Source organism: Haliaeetus leucocephalus, unplaced genomic scaffold, assembly GCF_000737465.1.
Source record: "Haliaeetus leucocephalus isolate CR32 unplaced genomic scaffold, Haliaeetus_leucocephalus-4.0 Scaffold244, whole genome shotgun sequence".
Lineage (NCBI taxonomy): Eukaryota > Metazoa > Chordata > Aves > Accipitriformes > Accipitridae > Haliaeetus > Haliaeetus leucocephalus.
Window position 1 is genome coordinate 187,940 of NW_010972680.1, and position 19,820 is coordinate 207,759.

At 41.5% G+C, this 19,820-nt stretch overlaps 1 protein-coding gene across 1 annotated transcript in view; it reads left to right on the top strand.

The window, feature by feature from the left end:
* The first annotated feature begins 360 nt into the window (after positions 1-360).
* LRFN2 (leucine rich repeat and fibronectin type III domain containing 2) overlaps positions 361-19,820 on the top strand; it is a 43,462-nt gene continuing 24,002 nt past the window's right edge. Inside the window, exon 1 of the mRNA XM_010568452.1 lies at positions 361-1,733. Within this exon, the coding sequence (XP_010566754.1) occupies positions 361-1,733 (1,373 nt within the window). The remainder of the gene's footprint in view (positions 1,734-19,820) is intronic.

A 19,820-nucleotide genomic window follows, 5' to 3' on the forward strand; every position in this document is an offset into this window, starting at 1 on the left:
AGGATTTGTCCTCTACCAGCTACCCAATAAAAATTATAAAAATGTAACTAGAAAATAGGTAGTCACAAGACCCTATTACCAGGCATAAGTGTTAACAATTCCAATCCCATTTAGATTTGGAACCAAAATCACTTTTTTTAGAAAGAAATGCATTATGTGGAAAAACATGTTGCTATAATACTTAAACTTCCCATCCCAGAGTGCTGACTGCTTTAGGTGTGACTCCTGAGAGGAGGCACTGTGAAGTCTCTTTGGAGGTAGGTGTTAGGTAAAACATAAGAGGAAAGATAGTTACATCAAAACTGCTGATGTTCCTTATAACTCTTCTCATTTCTTGCAGGTACTGTTGCATGATTTACCATGGAAAAATTGCTCTGCAGCATCCTGGTGTTTGGAATGGCTGTCATGGTCAGCGCTTGTCCCAAATATTGTGTCTGTCAGAACCTGTCTGAGTCACTGGGGACTTTGTGTCCCTCCAAGGGTCTCCTATTTGTACCGCTAGACATAGATCGAAGGACTGTTGAACTCCGACTTGGGGGCAACTTCATTATTAATATCAGCCGACAGGATTTTGCCAATATGTCTGGACTTGTTGACCTTACTTTGTCCAGAAACACCATCAGTTACATACAGCCCTACTCTTTCACTGACTTGGAGAGCCTTCGGTCTTTACATCTGGACAGCAACAGGCTGCCTGACATTGGAGAAGATATTTTGAGAGGCTTAATTAACCTTCAACATTTGATTTTAAACAACAACCAGCTAAGCAGCATCTCTGACGAAGCCTTTGAGGATTTTTTGCTGACATTGGAAGACTTAGACCTTTCCTACAATAACCTCCGAAGCATTCCCTGGGAATCTATAAGGAAGATGATAAACTTGCACCAGCTCAGTTTAGATCATAACCTGATAGATTATATTACAGAGGGGACATTTGCAGACCTTCAGAAATTGGCCAGATTGGATCTAACATCCAACAGACTTCAGAAGCTCCCCCCTGACCCTATATTTGCCAGATCTCAAGTAATTCCATTTGCTGTTACCCCGTTTTCTCCACCTTTGTCTCTTAGCTTTGGGGGCAACCCTCTGCATTGCAACTGTGAGCTACTGTGGTTAAGGCGACTTGACAGAGATGACGATATGGAAACTTGTGCTTCTCCTCCAGGTCTAAAGGGAAGGTACTTCTGGTACGTACGAGAGGAAGAATTTGTTTGTGAGCCTCCTCTTATTACACAACATACTCACAAGTTGCTGGTTTTAGAAGGGCAAACTGCCACACTGAAATGCAAAGCCATTGGGGATCCCACCCCCATCATTCACTGGGTAGCCCCCGATGACCGTCTCATCGGGAACTCTTCAAGGACAGCTGTCTATGACAATGGCACCTTAGATATCCTCATCACCACCTCCAAGGATTATGGGACTTTCACATGCATAGCAGCCAATGCTGCTGGAGAGTCCACTGCAACGATTGAGCTCTCAATTGTTCAGCTCCCTCATCTCAGCAACGGCACAGGCCGAGCAGTCCCACCAAAATCCAGGCTCTCGGACATCAGCAGCTCCAGCAAGTCTAATCGTGGGGAAACAAAAGGCACATCAGAAAGGGCTGTCCTGGTGTCAGATGTGACCACTACCTCAGCTTTGGTCAAGTGGACGGTGAGCAAGTCGGCCCCTCGGGTAAAAATGTATCAGCTGCAGTATAATTGCTCGGATGATGAAGTCCTGATCTACAGGTAAATGCAATTTCTATTTGGTCCTCTGATGATGGCAGGGGGCAGAAAGCAGGATATGAAGTCTTTTACTCTTAAGTCACTGATTTGACTTTGAAATGAGGTAGCACTGCCACCAATAGCATTAGCAGTGTCTGATAAGTTTGCATTGTATCTGTCAGTTTATCTGTTGGTCTGTTCATCGCTTTTCTGTCTAAGTAAGTCATACTTTACAAATCTCTGTAGTATTCATTCGCTAACAACAGCTGTTTTCAGTAAAATTTCCAATTTGGGAAAAAATAGTACCACAGCTGGTAACCTCCTTACTAGGCTTAACAAAGAAAGAAACTTGACAGGCTAGAAGTCAGAAGTTTCCCCTTCCACCTCCTGTAGGTGGGATTGAAACATACTACTGAGAGAGGAAGCAACGTGGGAGGAAGTTTGTGCTGTCTACCTATAACACAGGCTCTAATTATTCTGCAATTCAAGATTTGGGGTTGTTAGCAAAAGATTTTTCACCTAAATGAAAGAGCTCATTTCTTACTTCACTAACATCTGTTTTATACAACTGTAATGGCTGACAACTTTGGAACATTTAATGTTTTATACCATATTAAATGCAAGAAGAGATAGAGATAATTGCAAAAGCAAGCCCTGGATGTTCATTATGCTCCCCCAGTTCTACAACTCCTCCGACTTTTAATCATGTAAAGAAAGAGTCACTTTTGCAGTAAAGAAGCAGTAAATTTTAGGGATTAAATATGGGTAGGAACAGCACAGGAAAACAGTGTTACTGCTTTTTCCTTCTGTCTTGGAAGGATGAATTGACATAGTATGCTCATGCTAGTGATAAATCCCTAGAAACCACCCTTTCCTGCCTTTTTATTGTAAAGGCAGCAATATCAGATGCATTGAGCTGGTCTCTCTTTGACTGTATGTGAGCTACCAGCAGAAGTCAGAATCTTATTGGTGAAGTAGAACCAAACACATAAACTCCTATAGTTTTATAAGCATCCTGAAGCCTGTGGAGAAAAATTGGATCTTGTAGAGGAATAATGGGATTTGGGTTTTGATTCTAATTTGAGAATAAACTCTGGCCAAAACATAGTCAAAAGCATTGATTTCCTCAGTAGGCTTAGGGCTATTATCTGCTGGCCTGCAGACTACTCTGTCCTTCTCGTACCACCTGCAGTGAGAGCTGAGGCATTAGTCAAGTCATGGTATTCAGCCTCCAGATCCCAGAAGAGACCTTGCTATTTTCTTCTCTACCGTAATATGGTTTTCTTTACCCTGAGAAAGTAAAAATGAGAGGTAGTAAATGTTCATGTGATGTTTTTCACTCACACTTCTCTTACAATGAAATCTAATTTTAAAATTTTTCAGAACTGAATGTTTAGTTGACATGGACAAAATTTTGTGCAAGCAATATTTTTATCTCAATCAGTTGTAGAACAGAAATAATATAGTGATTTATTTAGCTGCTCCAAACTTACTTACTCTTTGCCAAAAGTAGGAATACTGACCAGCAAGTCCAAAGAATTTTTTTTTAAAAAAGGATATTTATTAAAATACTGACAGAATCTGAGGAAATTCAGTTCTGTTCACTTCCATTCCTCAGTTACAAAAATAATCAAATCAGTTAGCAGGTGGAAATTATTTATCTTGCTCTGGCTAATGATGTACAGTGGAACTGGTGTGTTAGCTTTGGGACTTACAACTATATGGAGTTAAGTAGAATGAAAGGATAAGATAAAACTGAATAATGATAGAGTATTAGGAAAAGAATGAAAGGAAATATGCTGGTATCAGTTTTTCCTGAGGCAAAGCTTTTGGTAAAAACTCAGCAGTATTTAAGATCTTGAGCCTAGTGGAAGTCTGAAAAAATACTCTGAAGGATGTGTATAGTCATATGACACTGTATAGTGAATTCAGCCCAGTGAACAGGAATATCCCCGAAGCCAGAAAGAGAAATTTGCAGAGGTTATCAGGTGTTGGAAGTGGTTGGATGTGTTGATTTGCTGAGGGGGGAGGATGGCGAGGGTAAATAAAACAATGTGGAAGTGAAGACATGCAATCTAGTAGCTGGTGGGGTGAGAATCAGGTGCCATGGGCAGAAATGAGAGAAAGATGCCATCTTGCCAGCCTAGTCTGGAGGAACAAGTGGCTGTCAAGGTGTCAGGCAACCCTAAATTCTCATCCTGTCCCCACTGTCACCTCTCAGTGAGGTTTTGGCCCTTTGTTGCTTTACTTGGTTGTGGCTCAGTTTTCCAGAAGCACCCTGAAGACAGTGCTATTTCCATAAATCTCCCATCAGGTCTTTTTGAGGATTCATTGATGATGCATAGCTCTTTTCATTCACAGCTCTCAAAAGCACTTCACCAAAGAAAACAAATTTTATTTATCTACATTTTGCACCAGGGAAAAATCAAGCATAGAAAGATGAAGTGAATTGTCCAGTGTCTGAGAGTTAATCAGTGGCACTCATAATATCAAAACCCACTCTTACGACTTTCAGTCAGGGAGCCACTCAGTCCCTTAGAGTTAATTAACTAAAGCTGTTTTGCTTTAATTGGTCAGATGCATATCACTGCGACGAGTATGTAGAAAAACCTAAGGGAAAAGGATTTGTACAGTGCTCTGCTCTATAAAATTCTGTGTATGTGCTAAATGGAATGTGATACTGCTTAGCTGCTAAAATGATGGGCACTTAATATATGTTAAGATACGTTGGTATGCCAGGACTGAGGCACACTGGCTATGCTCAGCTTGAAGGAATCCTGCCTCACTAGTAAGCAATGTATGCACAAAAGAGAAAAGTTTGCTGCATTCTCTGCTAAGAATTTTTCATGAACTTAGTACTCATAGTGAAAAAGTGAAAGTGGAAGTTCTTCCCTCCCTATTGACATTAACATCTCTCCTGATCATTACCCGGGACACCAGTCCCATTCCTGCTTCCATCCCAGCTGTGGTCTTCCACTTGCAGGATCTGCAGATGGTGCAAAGGGAAGCACAGTGGAGTGCAATGGCCCCATGAAAATTCAAAGGTGTGGGAGGTGGTGGCAAGCATTGTCTGTTGGACCTCCTGATTTCACTGAGCTGAAGTGGTGTCAGAATCTGAAGTTTGGCTCTGGATACACCAGTGCCATCATAATGAGGATTAACAGGAGGAGCACCATTTGTCTACTTCCCCCATCTGACCTTCCCTTGTATTTGCTGTCTCAGGGCCATTGCTGAAGCTAGCAGCAGGTTTTTATCTCTTTCAGTGGATTTAGGATGCATGTTTCTGAGACTGATCAAATGGTCCTGGATCGGCACTCTGTTCCACTTCCCAGAGTAAGAAGGAGAAGCTGGAGGGAAGGGAATGATAGCTTGTGCAAATGTCTCAAAGAGGCAGCTTGGTCAATGTCAACTTGCAAAGACAATGACTGTCCCTAAAACTGGCACCAAATCAATAACCTGAAGCTGCTCAGAGGTGACATGTTATATTATCTTTTCCACATCATTAGCGGAAAGGATTGTTCTCTCTTTAATGGAGCATGCATTTAACTTTCAGTGGTATTTCAGAGCTTCCTTTTTGTGCCTTGACCTGTGCTCATTTTGAAAAAGATCCTACAACAGGGGCCTGTGTTGGAGTTGCATCTCACACACAGGTGAATACCATTGCTTTACTGATCTATGTATGCTCCCAATGAGCTCTTTCTCTTTCTCTGACTTTTCCTTGCACTGTTTTTAGTAATCCTGCTGTCAAGATGATATTGTTTCACCTGGAACTGGACCAGGATTCCTCTTTCTAGGCAGAGTGAGAGAAAGCTCGTTTTGCTTTTTGGTTGTTTGGGCGTTTTTTTTTTTTACTTGCTGCTTTTTTTTCCTTGTCCTGTATTTTTTTCCTTTACTGATTTATGTTGCTTATTCATTCTAACTTTTCTTTCCTCTTCACTCTCCTTAACTGTCCTATTAATCTTTCTGCCCATGCTACTCTGGATGGAGAAAATGGGAATTGTCGGTAACATTATGAAGCCACATCATGGGCAGTAGGTGCCACAGAGAGAAGATAATGGATTGCTATCTATGTCTTCTGTTCATATAAACAGGTTATGAAAGTAGGCCCTTTTAAAGTGGAAATTAAAGTTTCTCTGAGAACTGCAAGTGATTTTTTTAAGCTACTGTCACATAATAAGGTCCCTTGGCTGGCATATGTAGCCATGATTCATGCTGCTCCAATCCAGCAGACTGAATATACATGGGCACTAATGGGATGCACCCAAGAGTGCTGAGGGATCTGGCTTAATGTCAGTGTGAGGCCATTAACTTTGAACAATCATGGCACTTGGGAAAGATACCTGAGGAAAGCAAATATCACTCTTATCTTCAAAACAGGCAAGAAGGAGGACCCAGGGAACTACAGGCCAGTCAGCCTCATCTCAATCCCTGGGAAGGTGACAGAACAACTAATCCTGGGAACAATTTCCAGGAATGTGATGGACAAGAAGGTGATTTGGAGTCATCATCATGGATCACAATGTCATGCTTGACAAACCTGAAAACATTTTACAATGAAATAGCTAGGTTGGTAGACAAAGTGAGAGCAGTAGATGATTGCCTTGACTTCACTAAGGCTTTTGATGTTGTCTCATAAGATTCTTGCAGAGAAGCTGATGAAATATGGGCTGGATGAGCAGTGAGATGGATTTAAAACGAGCCAAACAGCTGAGCCAAGAGGGGTGTCATCAGTGGCGTGAAGTCTAGTTGGAGACCAGTAACTAGCAGTCAAGAGTCAATACTGACCCATAACCTCTTCAACATCCAATCCTATTTAATACCATCTTCATTAATGACCTGTATGGTGTCGCAGAGTGTAGCCTCAGAAATTTTGTTGATGACACAAAACTGTGAGGAGTGGCTGATAGACCAGTGTCATGCTGTCTATCCAGAGGGACCTTGGTAGGCTGGAGAAATGGGCTGAGAGGAACCCCATAGTATTCTACAAAAGGATATCCCAAGTCCTGCCCCTGAGGAGGAATACCCCATGCACCAGATATGCTGGGGCCACTTGGCTAGAAAGCAGCTTTGCAGAAAAGGACCTGGTGGTCCTGGTGGACAGGAGATTGAACATGAGCCAGCAATGTACCCTTACCATATAGAAGGCTAATGGTTTCCTGGGCTGCATTATGAAGAGTGTTATCGGAAGGTTAAGGAAGATGATCCTTCCCCTCTACTCAGCACTGGTGAGGCCACACCTGAAGTACTGTGTCCAGTTCTGGCTCCTCGGTACAACAGAAATGTGGGACATGCTGGAGAGAGTCCAGCAAAGAGCCACTAAGATGATTAAGAAACTGGAACATCTCACATATGAGGAAAGGCTAAGAGACCTGTGACTATTCAGCACGGAGAAGAGAAAGCTCGGGGGGAAGTCATCAATGTGTACAAAAATCTGAAGGGAGCATATAAAAAGTCAGAGTCAGGATTTTTTCAGTGGTGTCCAGTGCCAGGACAAGAGGCACCATCTGAAGGTGCGCAGGAAGTTCCATCTGAACATCAGGAAGTACTTTTTTACTGTGATGGTGACTGAGCACTGGCACAGGTGGCCCAGAGAGGTGGTGGAGTCTCCATCCTTAGAGATATTCAAAAGCCATCTGGACATGGTGCAGTGCAACTGCGTCTACGTGGCCCTGCTTGAGCAGGGGGGGTTGGACAAGATGACTTCAGGAGGTTCCTTATAACCTCAATCATTCTCTGATTCTGTAATCTTGAGTGCCACTCAGGAACTTCCTTTTGACACTGTGAGCTAATCACTGAAGAAAAGATATTTGTAACTGTCCCTCTAGAAAAGTCCAATAAAATTTGCAAAGGCCAGAGCCAAGTGAATTTGGGTATGCTTAGACAGTTATGTGGGTTCTAATGCAGCAGCTTTTCCATTCTTTCATCCTTTTCTGTAATATAAACCACCTTTAAACACACACTAATGATGGTAAATGTGTATTGTACCCATCACTTTTAGCCAAGACCAGAAGCTTGTAACAAAATGCACAATTGAGAATCACTTCTTATTTGAAGGAAAAACATGCGAAAAGAGTAATCGATGTCCAACAGAGACGGATGGAAGAAGACCAGAGGTCTGTAAAGAAATATCTGTCCTTAGATTCATGGTTAAAGGAGCAAACACTAGGAGACCTGCTCTATCATAGAAATCCTACCTGCTCCTTGGAAAGTTAAGAGCACATTTTTCTCAGTCTAGACTCTCCTTTCAAAACTGTTTTAGACGTTTAAGAGCACCAGACTTATGATCAGTGCAACTTGGGGACTGGCATACTTAATTAATTTTGAATAGGGGATTGAACTGAAATATAAATATTTGGAAAATAGTATCTTTGTGCCTCAGTTTCCCATCTGTAACCTGGGGTGACAGTACTGCCTTGCCTCATAGGGATAAACACATTAGAAAATACTGCTGAACCAGGAGCCCACATAAATGAATAGGGAGACTGTTGCTTTTAAGTCATTGTGTGGTCTGCAGCAACAGGGGTAGTCATGAATGATTACGATGGAGCATTATATAACTGCAACACTTGAATTCAAGTAAGGCATCTGGGGACAGAGATTGTGTCTTTTTTTATGTGTAGAGCACCCTACATGATATGGGACCAAATCTGAGTTTTGGCCATCGGGCAATGATGTAATACATAAATCCACCACTATTTCAAAAGATTAATAAATCTGCAAGTGTTTTGTAGAACTTCCCAGGTCATACTGAGCCTGCTGGCTGTGTTTTGAATTAAAGCAATGATGCAGCCACTTAAAAATGTGCATCTGAAGCGCGACACTGTCATTAGATTTATGAGAGATTTAGGTCTGTTTTATTTTGTGGTATTTCGTACTAAGAGTGATAAAAACAACCATACAAATTAAGAATTACTGTAGCATTATAGTCTCCCTAGCTTATAAATTCAGCACTGGAAAAAAAGGTATTTTATATATTTCTGAAAGCTTATTTTTTCCATATATATTATATGTAGCAGGCAGTCTAAGCATTAAATAAGAATAAATGACTCCACATCTCCAGTCTATTTAAACAATGGTGCCACCGATTTGATTACTTAAACAATATAATAATGATTTACATTGACACAGCTCCTTTTACTCCAAGTGCTTTACAGACTGGCTGAACAGAGATCACTCCACAAACCACTGCTACCCTGTTGCCCCTCAGTTAACTATTAGCTGCAGTTTGGAAGTCAGGTGATAGTGCAACTCCATTTTATGAGCAAAAAATAACTTCAGCGTTTGTGCTTATGGGTACTTTAGCACAGATAGGAAGTATTTAACTGAGTTTGAATTTCGCACATCATAGTGGGATAAATATACCCATGCACTCTTCTAGGCAATTGCATGTCAATAAGAAAATGCTTTCTGACTAAGGTGCTGCAAACTTCAGAAATACCTAAGCTGTGTAAGGATGTTCTCTCAAACATCAGTGCCACACTGAACACCAGGTCATGCATCAGAGAGGATGCCGCTGTCTAAATTGCTAATGCTTCTTCCAACAAAAGCCTGTTGTGTGGAGGTTTGCCAACTAAAGACTGAAATCAGAGGAAGCCCTGCTCTGTTGCTGTTAGGGCAAATAATCCCAATAGCCTGATTCTGTAGTAAAGAGTGATTGCATTACTTTGTCTCTAAGGAAAGTTAGAAATACGTAGTTTTGGTAATTTTAAAAAAGGCAGAGGGTTAATTTACTCTGAAAGGCACGAACATTTATCCTTACTAGTGATTTGGGCAGTGAGTTCGTACAAATGAAGACTTGCAGGTAAATGTTTGCCACTCTTCTACCCCTTTTTCAGTTCCACCCGACTCCAACCTCACTAGGCACTGACCTTCCTCCGTGGCTCATAGCTGGCGCAAAAAACCCTCCTCAGCCTCAACATGTGAGCTATGCTATTCTAGTTGCATTGTATCCAGGATACAAACCTAGATTTGGTCAAAGCATTTATATATTTAAACACTGAATAAAATAACCATTGGAAGGAAGGACATCACATGAAGACATTAATCATCATGTATTAATCATTTGTATTTGACAGATTGAGACAGCAACTGTATAAAAATAAAAATGTGAAGTCACAGTCCCAAAGGGAAGCAAAATTTATATAAGCAGAGCAGGGGAAATTTTGACATGGACATTTGGTACTTCAAGTCATTTGAGAGTGGTTTGCAGCAGTAGTGTGCATTGACTTCTAGAGAACCCTCAGCAAGTGCAGACATAATGAAGAACCTGCTTCACAGAAGCATGTACACTGGGACTGGGGGGTTTTATTTGTGTCTGCTAAAAAAATTTTCATCTAGCCTTTTTTACTTATTTTATTTCTATTATTTATTTTATCTCTCCTGCTGAGAGAAGTACAGGGACAAGGGGGTTTTTAGGGTTGTTTTTTATTTGTTTGGTTTTTTGTTTGCTTGTGTTTGTTTTTTCTTCCGTCCCTCTTGCAATACTAGAAATCTTTGAAGAATAAGAAAGAAAATGCAGTGAAAATGAGAAAAATTACATATGTTGCCATATAATTAAGTGTAAAATAGAAATATAAAATATGAAATAAATATAAATATAATAAAAATATGAAATAAGCAAGAATTAAAGAAAAGTAGATGTACAGCTTAGTATTGTCACTAAAGTCATCCTAGATTGTTGTGACAAACTATTATCCACCTAATGCTTGTACAGAAACTGATGAGAAATCCATTGGTCAGAGCCAGTCCAGTTCACAATGAGCAGAGGCAGGCCATGCAGACGCTACCCAGACCAATATTTTCTTGCTTGATTACCACCACAGAAAGGCAAAATACTAAATGGCCACTTATCCCTACAGGAGATATGTCCCTTTACATGAGTATGTGAGGTGTATGTGACGGCATGTGAGAGGGTGCTTGTGTTACTGCTGCCGTGCTGCAGTGCTCTAGCAGACCGGAGAAGGGCAAGCAGGGAAGGGCAGGGCAGCACCTTTCACCAGCTTGGAGGCATTCCCATTTCCTTCAAAGTTTAACAACTGTCAAATAACGTTTAGTGAGGTATGTGGAGAGGTTGTATGCTACAGCTCTACCCCGAAGCTCAGCCTCAGGAGCTGAATACAAAGGCAAAGAGCCTGATTCTCATCTCAGCCCCTGTTGTGCTGCTGGGAAGTCACCCCACCACAGTCAGGGCTGTTGCACAGGATGGAAAGGAAATCAGAATCGGTTTTCAGTGTAAGACAGCAGTATTCCCGTTTTATCTCTGTTGCTAATTGTTTATTTAGCTCATCAAAGCCTCTGCATTTTTACTTGAAGGGAATTCAGGATGAGCTAATGCTTGCCCATAACATCTGCCACATCCCCTCTCTCAGTTTCTCTGAACCCAAATGCCAGGAGCTGTCTCCACCTGTCATCACAATAACGAGCTACATATCTGATGCCAAAATGAACTATTGAAATAAGATTTTGATTAAGCTTCAGGTGAGTCAACAATTTGATCTCTAAATGAAAAGTTTTAACATATTCAGATTCATACCGTTCTTGAATATTAAGAAGCCAGCACACAGCTGCACAGTTACCACTATCTTTCCTATTTTGAATCTAGGGTAGATTTATTGCAATTCATGTGCTGCTCTGTGCAGAAAAACCCTGTTGCCACTTGCTGACTGTTTAATGTTATAACCTCCCATGTCATCTGTAGTAATGCAAAGTAATAATACTTAGCACTGATAGTTACAAATGCTAACTGATCAAATGCTTGACTGAAGGCTTGAGTCAAAACCCTCAGAAATAAATAGCCACCATTGACTTAGATGGGCTTTGGTTCAGCCTGAAAATCTTGCATTTTAGGGATTACTGTTATTTTCTAGAGAGTCAAATGGAGGAAGGAGGAGGTTAAATAGTTTGCTCAAGGTAATTCAGTAAGCCAGTGGAAGAAACAACATGCCTACAAAATCACAGCTGGGAGTACTCCTGATTTCGATTCCAATGTGTTCCTAATAAAGTCCTTCCTCACATTTCAAATCTGATAATTTCCCCTCATAATGTCATGATTTGGGGAGAAAACATAGCATTCTTGGTGTTGTTACTATTGTTAAAGTATAGGTTATAAATCTGCTTGACTTGGGAAAAGCTTCTTCAATAGTATCAAACTTGGATCAGGGCTTCACTGTAAGCATGTATGTATGCAACAGAGGTGTGTCATCTCCTCAAAAGGAACAGTGAAAACAATAAGGCTTGATTTCCTCCGTAGTTTGTATATGTAATGCACATTTAAGCACCCAAGATCCTCCACATGATGTCCAAGTTCTCACTTCTTCAGGTGCTGTCTGCAGCAAGTTCCCAATACTCATTGTCTCTCCAGTGCTGATCCATTGAGTTCCAGGTGGTGTCAAAGATCCACTCTAATCCTTTCTTCATTTTGGGTCACAGCTGCTGACATCTGGGTCCTTCTAGGAAACAGGTGAAAAGTATCAGTGACCATAGAGCATTACAACTACTCCTAGCCTTTCTAAATCTGCATCTGAGAACTTCCTCCCTCCCCTCATTTCATCATTCATTTTACCTAGGACACCAGCAATCCAGGTAGTCTCCAGACTACTAAGAAATCTCCTTCAAGAGTGGTGACCCTATGTAAAAGTGGTGGCTGAAAACTACCTGCTTGAAGGAGAGGATGATTTATTTTTATCCACAGGTGCTTTGCAAGAGAGTTGTAAATAAAAAAGAAAAGCTTAAAAGCATATTGTGTTCCTAAACCGTATTGAGTTCCTAAAATTTGCCTTGCCAGTTTGAGATCATTCTGCTTAACTTAGCTCTGACTTGCTCACGCACAGGCTCCAGGCTGTGGGTAGGTAGAACAGGGTGCCTTGACAGCTCCTGCCTCCCCAGCCATCTGACACCCTACCCCATACAGCTCCCCTCTGAAGTCACCGGAAGCCTTTTTACCCATTTCAAAGCTTTCTTTGTTTTAGCTTTTTGGTAGGAGAGATTTGGTGGACACCTGCTCCCCCTGCAGCAGGTTCCTGATACTCCTTCTCTCTCCAGCGCTGACTGGCCGAGTTCTGACTGTGGGCATTGTTTTGGGGTTCATGCAAGAAACTATGTTTAATTTTTTATGTAGGACTATTTTATCTACCAAATACATGAGACAGGACAAGGAGGATGGCAGGGGGAGAAAAACTCAAAGTTACAAACACAGCCAAAACAGTGTCTTATTTCACTGCCATAGCTGCAGACTCACCTGTCTAATTGCTTGTTCTGAATTTCCTATTATACCCTCTCTCTTTCATACCAGGCTTTCTGCTTGCATGTTCAGGTTGTTTTCAGAAAAACTGTACTTTTTTGTATAATGATTGTGCTCATTAAAACCCTAACATATAATAGCAATGATACAGCTTGTTTCCTTAGAGAAATGACTTAAGACTCATAATTTGAAAAATATAGAACTGAAAAAGACACAGCACTGGAAAAATAAAAAAGAAGAATACATGGGAGTAAATAAATTATGTTATAAAACCTTCATTAGATTTAGCTCTTACAAGCCTGGTTATTTTTGGATTTGCCCATAATAGGCAGATTTTCTGAGAGAAATATATGCACTCAGGGTGAGCAAAAATCATTCTTTTCAGGTGATTCAATATAAGGTGAATGCAAATTTTGTTTCTCATTTAAACCTATTTTGAGGCTTTAATTGAGCTGTTGATGGTGAGTAGTTTTTGTGTTAATGCTCTGGTCAGGGAAAGATGAAAGAGGAGGATTTCAGACAAGCTGAGGAACTTAAAACTTGAGGCAGAAATCAGATTCATACTCCATGTACTTTTTTGAGTGTTGTACTTGTAGGTTTTCAATGAAGTCTTGTACTACCAGGAATTCATTCATCCTTTCTTTGTTCTTAAAAGGGCACAGGAGAAATCTATCTCAAATTTTCAATGGTAAAGAAAGAAAATGTGAGGTAATGGATGTCTTTGATAACATGATATGCGTTATTTCATTGTCATATTACCCTTTTCCCCCAAACATGTCTTGTTTTACAGTCTAATATGAGGGCAGTACAGACATGTACCCTGTAATCCATAATAATCTGTAATACTGCCAGGCACAAAGGTAATCCAGTCCTAGCTGAAGATAACAGGCTATTACTGCAATCTAAAGAAATCTTGAAACTATAATGCCATTGAGAAATTTCTATGTTATAAAAGAAATGTTCTGATTTTCATAGCAGAGAAAAAGTGGCCCAGCCAGCAGGCTGATCTGCCCTATTGCCACAGCCCTGCTGATGTCTGAGAGTCACAGTGTGATCATATTAGGTCCTAGAGCATTTGACAAGAATCCCACAAAGTGACGCTGCCCAGAGAGGAAATGGGAATTGGCTTCAGCCTTTGGTGGAGGGCACTGTAGAGTGGAAGCAAAATCACCTGTATGCCACAGCAATAGGGAGGGATGTACTGGTGCTGAGCAAGAGAGAGAGATACCTAGCCTGGATGGGAAAGAGCTCATCCACTGAAGGCTACAGCCATGCTTTAGGGTGGCTGAAAAATCCCTGTAGACAGCAAGGTAAGGCTATACCATAACCCCCTTCTGTTCAGCTGCTCCTGGTTTACAGATTAGTTTATTTGCAGAGATGAACAGTTTGAGACAGCCAGCACTAGGTGTGAACTTGTGCTGAATTTGCCCATCTGTCCTCCCTCCCCTTCCCCTTGCATCACTTTGAATTTACCTAGGTTTAAATTTTGTAATATATTTATTACTCCAGAATTTACTTCCTTTTGACAAGAAAACAAATAAAAAAGCTGTTTGTTCAACCCAAAACTTGGGTTTTTTTTATTATCTATTTGTTTGTTTAATTGGCTTGGACTGTGGAATTGGTTCTTATGTAGATATCCCAAACTATGCTCTGAATTTTTCTCAGAGTGGGGATTGCACAAGCAGTAGCTGCCTGATAGACATATAGGCAGCTGACAGCATCAAGGCACCCCACCAGCAGCTCTGTTGTCTGGCAGATTGCCTCAGAGAGTCAGGCTTGATGAATCAGTCCTTCTGCTGGTGCTGGGAGTGTGGGGGATGCCTGCACTTCTTCTCCAGAAGGCTGCTGCAGAATGAGAAAATACACGGCAGTGATCGCTAAGCCTCCCCGCACGTTGTAGTGCAGAGTTGGGATGGCAGCGTCCAAGTGAACTTGAATCTTGCTAATTTGAGTATGTAGAGGTAGAATTTCAGCTTGGTTACTCTGGGGCAAGGATGGGTCACTAGCCTGGTGCCTGCTCTTCTCTCTGCTGCGTGCAGAGGTTCATGGCCTGGGAATGCCATGGGGAGGAATTTGACAGTGCTGCAAATGTTGGGCAATGGGAGAGGGGAGGAGAAATGAGGTAACTGGCCTGAAACTGTCCTGTGTCTCTGTGCCTCTTCCCTTTCATCCCTAAAAGGGAGACAGATGTTCATGTGAGCTGAGCAGGCTACAGAGCCAAGAGGACCCCTGCTTCTCTCCTCCACCCCTTGATCCTTTCAGCTCCTCTGGTTACTGTTTCAGTCCATGATGTGACAGTGCCTTGCTTTCCAAGCAGGCAGAAGGAGGAACAGCCACCATAGAAGGAGTCACCTTCAGAACCTGGATCCTCATGTCCAGGGCCTCATAGCAACTGGGGTGGGTGCTGTCACAAGCTGCTGGCTGAGCAGAGGGCAGTGACAGCCCCATCTTCTCTGGGTAGTGTCAGACAAACCTCCTGCACCCTCAGTGGCAATAACAATGCTGCAATCTCTTTGCTAGAAAACCAGTGCAGAAGTAGCTGTGATAGATGCTTGGCTCTTGTATGATTTGCTTAGGGAGATGAGCCACCTGGAGGACACAAGGCTATATATATGGCTACTAGTTTAAATTCTGTTTTCTTTCTCTGGGGACACTGATGTCTTTTATGAGGTGAAGGACTGTTTGCAAGGAGAAGGGTGAAACAAACACTGGGATCAGTTTTCACACCTGTGAAAAGCCTGAGGGACTGCAACAGTCCCATTTCAAGGCTTAGGACTGCACCTTTGTACAACACCAGATTGGAGTGGGATGAAGAGGTGGCAAGTCCTTGTGCTATACAAACTCTGCCTAATGGAAGCATACGAGGTGTTAGCTGTTTGGGTTTTTTCCCCACTAAAACATAATATTGTTGTTTGTTTCACCTTTTCTCTTTGTTTTCCCCATCCAGGCTCTCTCATGGTAGATAATTATATCGGCTGTGGTTTAATTAGCTAATTATTTTTCAGAGTAAATCCTTTTAATTTTATTCTTAAGCAGCTTTCATTTGGGTTTTCTCATAGAATTTTCTTTGCATTTCATTGTGTAGTAGCACAGGTGTTTATGACTGGTTTCAGTGGGGTTTATGAATATGCTGGTTATCCAAGTAGAGTGGAAGCAGTAGCACTTTGGAGGGCAGAAGTGGCATACTCCTGGGAGTAGCACACTGACATAAAACTTCCTGCAGAATTTAGTTGATATTTTGCCTTTAGAGTAGAAAATAATAATAATGATATAGCTTTACTCCAGAAGAAGTGATTTTAACCTTCATATTAACACCTTTAAAGGATACATTTTATCTAGCAAGTATAAGGCTTTTTGAATTTGGCCTTTGCATCTCCAAACAAACAAAAAAATATTCCCTTTTCCTTAGCAGGCTTAGTTTCTCAGTATGTAAATCTTGTTCCTGTTGCTAGCTGTACTGTAGGCAAAGATTTACTTGCTCACTGAGGTGCTGAACTAGATGTTACAGGTGAATGGAATCAAAGCTGTCTGGTCTTTCTTGAAAAACCCAAAGAAGACAAGGAGTATCACAGAGAAGCAGGCAAGGAGAGCTGCTCCTTGGCCTGATTAGCACATATAGTGGTAAGGTTTATGTTGCTGCAACGTGGAATTGTAACATGTGTTTTCTCCAGTGGTGCCTCACTCTGGCAAAGTCCTACAACTTCCTGTCCAAATCCACATAATGTTCTTCTCCATTCCTTGCTATTTCATAGTTGTCCGTTTAAAGTCACTAGATGTTGTTCAACTATCAAAGGCGGTATTGAGCAAAGTCTTAGTAAGAGTTTTTGCTGTCTCATGGCTTTCACTGTGTGTATGTGGGATTGTGCTGCAGACAGTTTTCTTCCTTATTTTCTCTTGGCATGCCTTGGATGTGGCTAGTCACAGTAACAAGGCCAGGGCTTTGACGAAACATTTGGGAACCTTCATTTACAATGAACTTAGTCAGGATCGTGCTCCAGCTCAAGGTGGCCAAGCTGTGACCTTACAGCTGCATGGTGCTGAGAAGTTTCCGGCTTTGCTAGTCATGGGGACCCACCTCCTGACAGTTTGCTGGTCCCCATACTTCCCCAGTTAAGACTGGATTAACATGCTCGCAGAGCTTCATGTCCATAAGTCAGCAAAACTGTATATGTCTGCACTAGGTTAACACCTATTTTCTACCCCTCTTTAAGTGATTACAGTCCAGAAACTTTCCATGTTTTTAGGCTAGCAAAGGGAGTCCAGGAAAAGCCACAGAAGCAGAGTCAGAAAGTCCCTAAGGACATGATCTGCAAGTGTTTTCCTGGCTTCTGCCATTTTCCTCTCTTCTGCTTAACCCTGGTTGAGCTTGTTGATGACAGGGAGGCCTAAACTCAAAAGAGCTGCAGGCTGCTTTTCAAATCAGGTCACATTTACTAGTTCCCAAACAAGAGATGTTATCTTGGGGAATTTTGAAGCTAGTGCCTCAGTTTACCCAAAGCAAACCTTAATCAGCTGTATTATCTGTGTGAACAGAACCACAAAGTAATTGATTGCTCCTTACATTGAACAAGCAGCAGATTTAAAAACTAATTAACGAAAAAAAAAGATCCACACTAGTTGGTTTCACAGTCATTGCAGCAGCGTGCAACATCTGTCTAGCCCACCCTCCAATCACCTGCCTCTGCAATGGCTATGAAGAAGCAAACTATATATCAACCCAGTTTTATTTTCTAGCCCTGCTTAAAATGGAACAAACCCTGGAATAACTGTCCCATGGGAAATTCCAATATTGCAACATCTGTTTCTGTCAAGAATCAGGCTGAAAATTCTCCATAACAGTTGTTTTGTTTGCTTATGGAAAGAAAACTTTAAAAGTATTTCATTTGGACATGTGGAAATGTTGCTATCAATCTCTTTGTGGATGTTACAGCTTTGGGAGTGACAGCCCCATCCCCACCATGCATCATGCTCCTTGGAGAGTTGTTCTCCTCCTGGAAGCAAAGCTCCTTAAATTATCCACATTCACTTTTCTCTCTCTGTCCTCACCACAGAGGTCTTCCTTCCCCTCATATTGCCCCTGCTTTCAGCCCCTGCACTGGTGAAGGGATGGTGAGGGTGTACAAGGAGAAGGGGCAGCTGTCTGTGGGGGAGTGGAAGAGGAGCAGAGGACATGGCGGAGGAGCAGAGCAAGGACTGGAAGCAGAGGGCCCCTCCCAGGTGCCAGGGAGAGGAAGAGCATTGTGGCTGCCCACAGCTATAGCTTTCATTTTAATTTTCCTGAATTAAAAAATGGGTTTCGCAGAACCCCCTATTTTAACACTAAAAATGTGTTTCATTTGAGGTATCCGACCAGTTTTACCATCAGAATACCAAGTTTTTGCCAGACGCATCTAGTGTTAGTGCCTGTCGTGGTTTGAGAGACATCCAACTAATGCAAAATACTTGTGCACTTTACACAAGCTCCCTCAGGGAGGGGATGGTTTGGCATGAGTAATGAATCCCTCTGCCAGACAGAAACCTAACGGCTCTGCCTTACGCAGCCACAGCTGCAGGAGCCGAAAAACTCTGGCTGAAGTTTGTGTCCTCGGAGCCATCACATTTTTCAGTCATTTTCTGACACCAGCAATAGATACCACACTTGTCCCATCCCAGTTGCACCCTCCCAGCTAAGGTTTGCACTTAGGTGAAACAATAAGCCCCTCTTTACCTTCTCAGATGTTTTGCTCAATTTCGAGTGCATGACATTCTGTCTTTTTCCTTGCAGTGACAGCACAACTTACCAGGTGACATGCATTGCTGTTTATCTGCAGTGCTGTGTCTTACATGTTGTTTTAATGACAGTTCAAAAAGGCAAAGAGCTGCACAACATTTAGCTAAAGGCAGAGGATGGAAGATACAATATGAAAAGTGTGACGTGAACACATAAAAAGGTACATGAAGGCAGAGGGATCAATTTGGCGGAAAAAAATTCTTTATCTTTCCTCCCCTGTTCCATTCCCAAATATGAATTATATGTAACTTTGCTTAATGCAATCCTCATTTCTTTTAATTTTGTTCCCCTATGGATTTTTCTACAAATCAAGGGCTGAGTAGAACTAAGTCACAACAGACCATTTGTCAGGACTGGATCCTCTTTTTCCACTTGTGATTTAATCCATGACTGGACTAAGATTTCTTCAGCTTTATTTCTATTCAGAATTATCAAACTGGAGGTTTTGTGAGACTTTTTGCTAACTAGTGTAATTATGAGAGCTATGACTTGACTTTTCTGTGCAGAGATTTCTTTATTTAAATATTTCTTCTAGATAAATCATTTGGGACTGTGTTTTAGTATTTGACTGGCTGTTTAACCTTATGCTCTCTCTTCTCACCCCGCTATTTTGAGATACCTTTTATGATAACCATTATTTTACTGAGCACAGGTAGATGAATATATACTTAGGACACAGTTTCATCAGTCAATGTAGGATGTTCCTGATACACATACCTGTCACATACATAATGGCAACTACACTTGAGATAATCACAGGTGGAAGCAACCTGCCATGAGGACTCAGAGATAAAAACCGCAATATTGCTTCCAAGGATGGGTTAACACACACAGTTCTCTAAAAATTCAGTATTTTCTCTACTCCAGCACAGGGGTAACATGACGTGCTTTCTTTTCCTGTAGAGCAGGCCAGGAATGGAAGCAGAACAGCCTTTTCTGTGGCTTCTAGTCCTATTTTGCATCCTCAGAAGCTATGGAAATTTCACTGCTGTTCAGTCAGATTTGGATAAGCACCAAAACTTTGCAGAGGCTGACTATTCAAAGAAATACTCAAGTTTTTCTTAATTAGGCCATTGCTAATACTAAATATCTATAGGTAGAA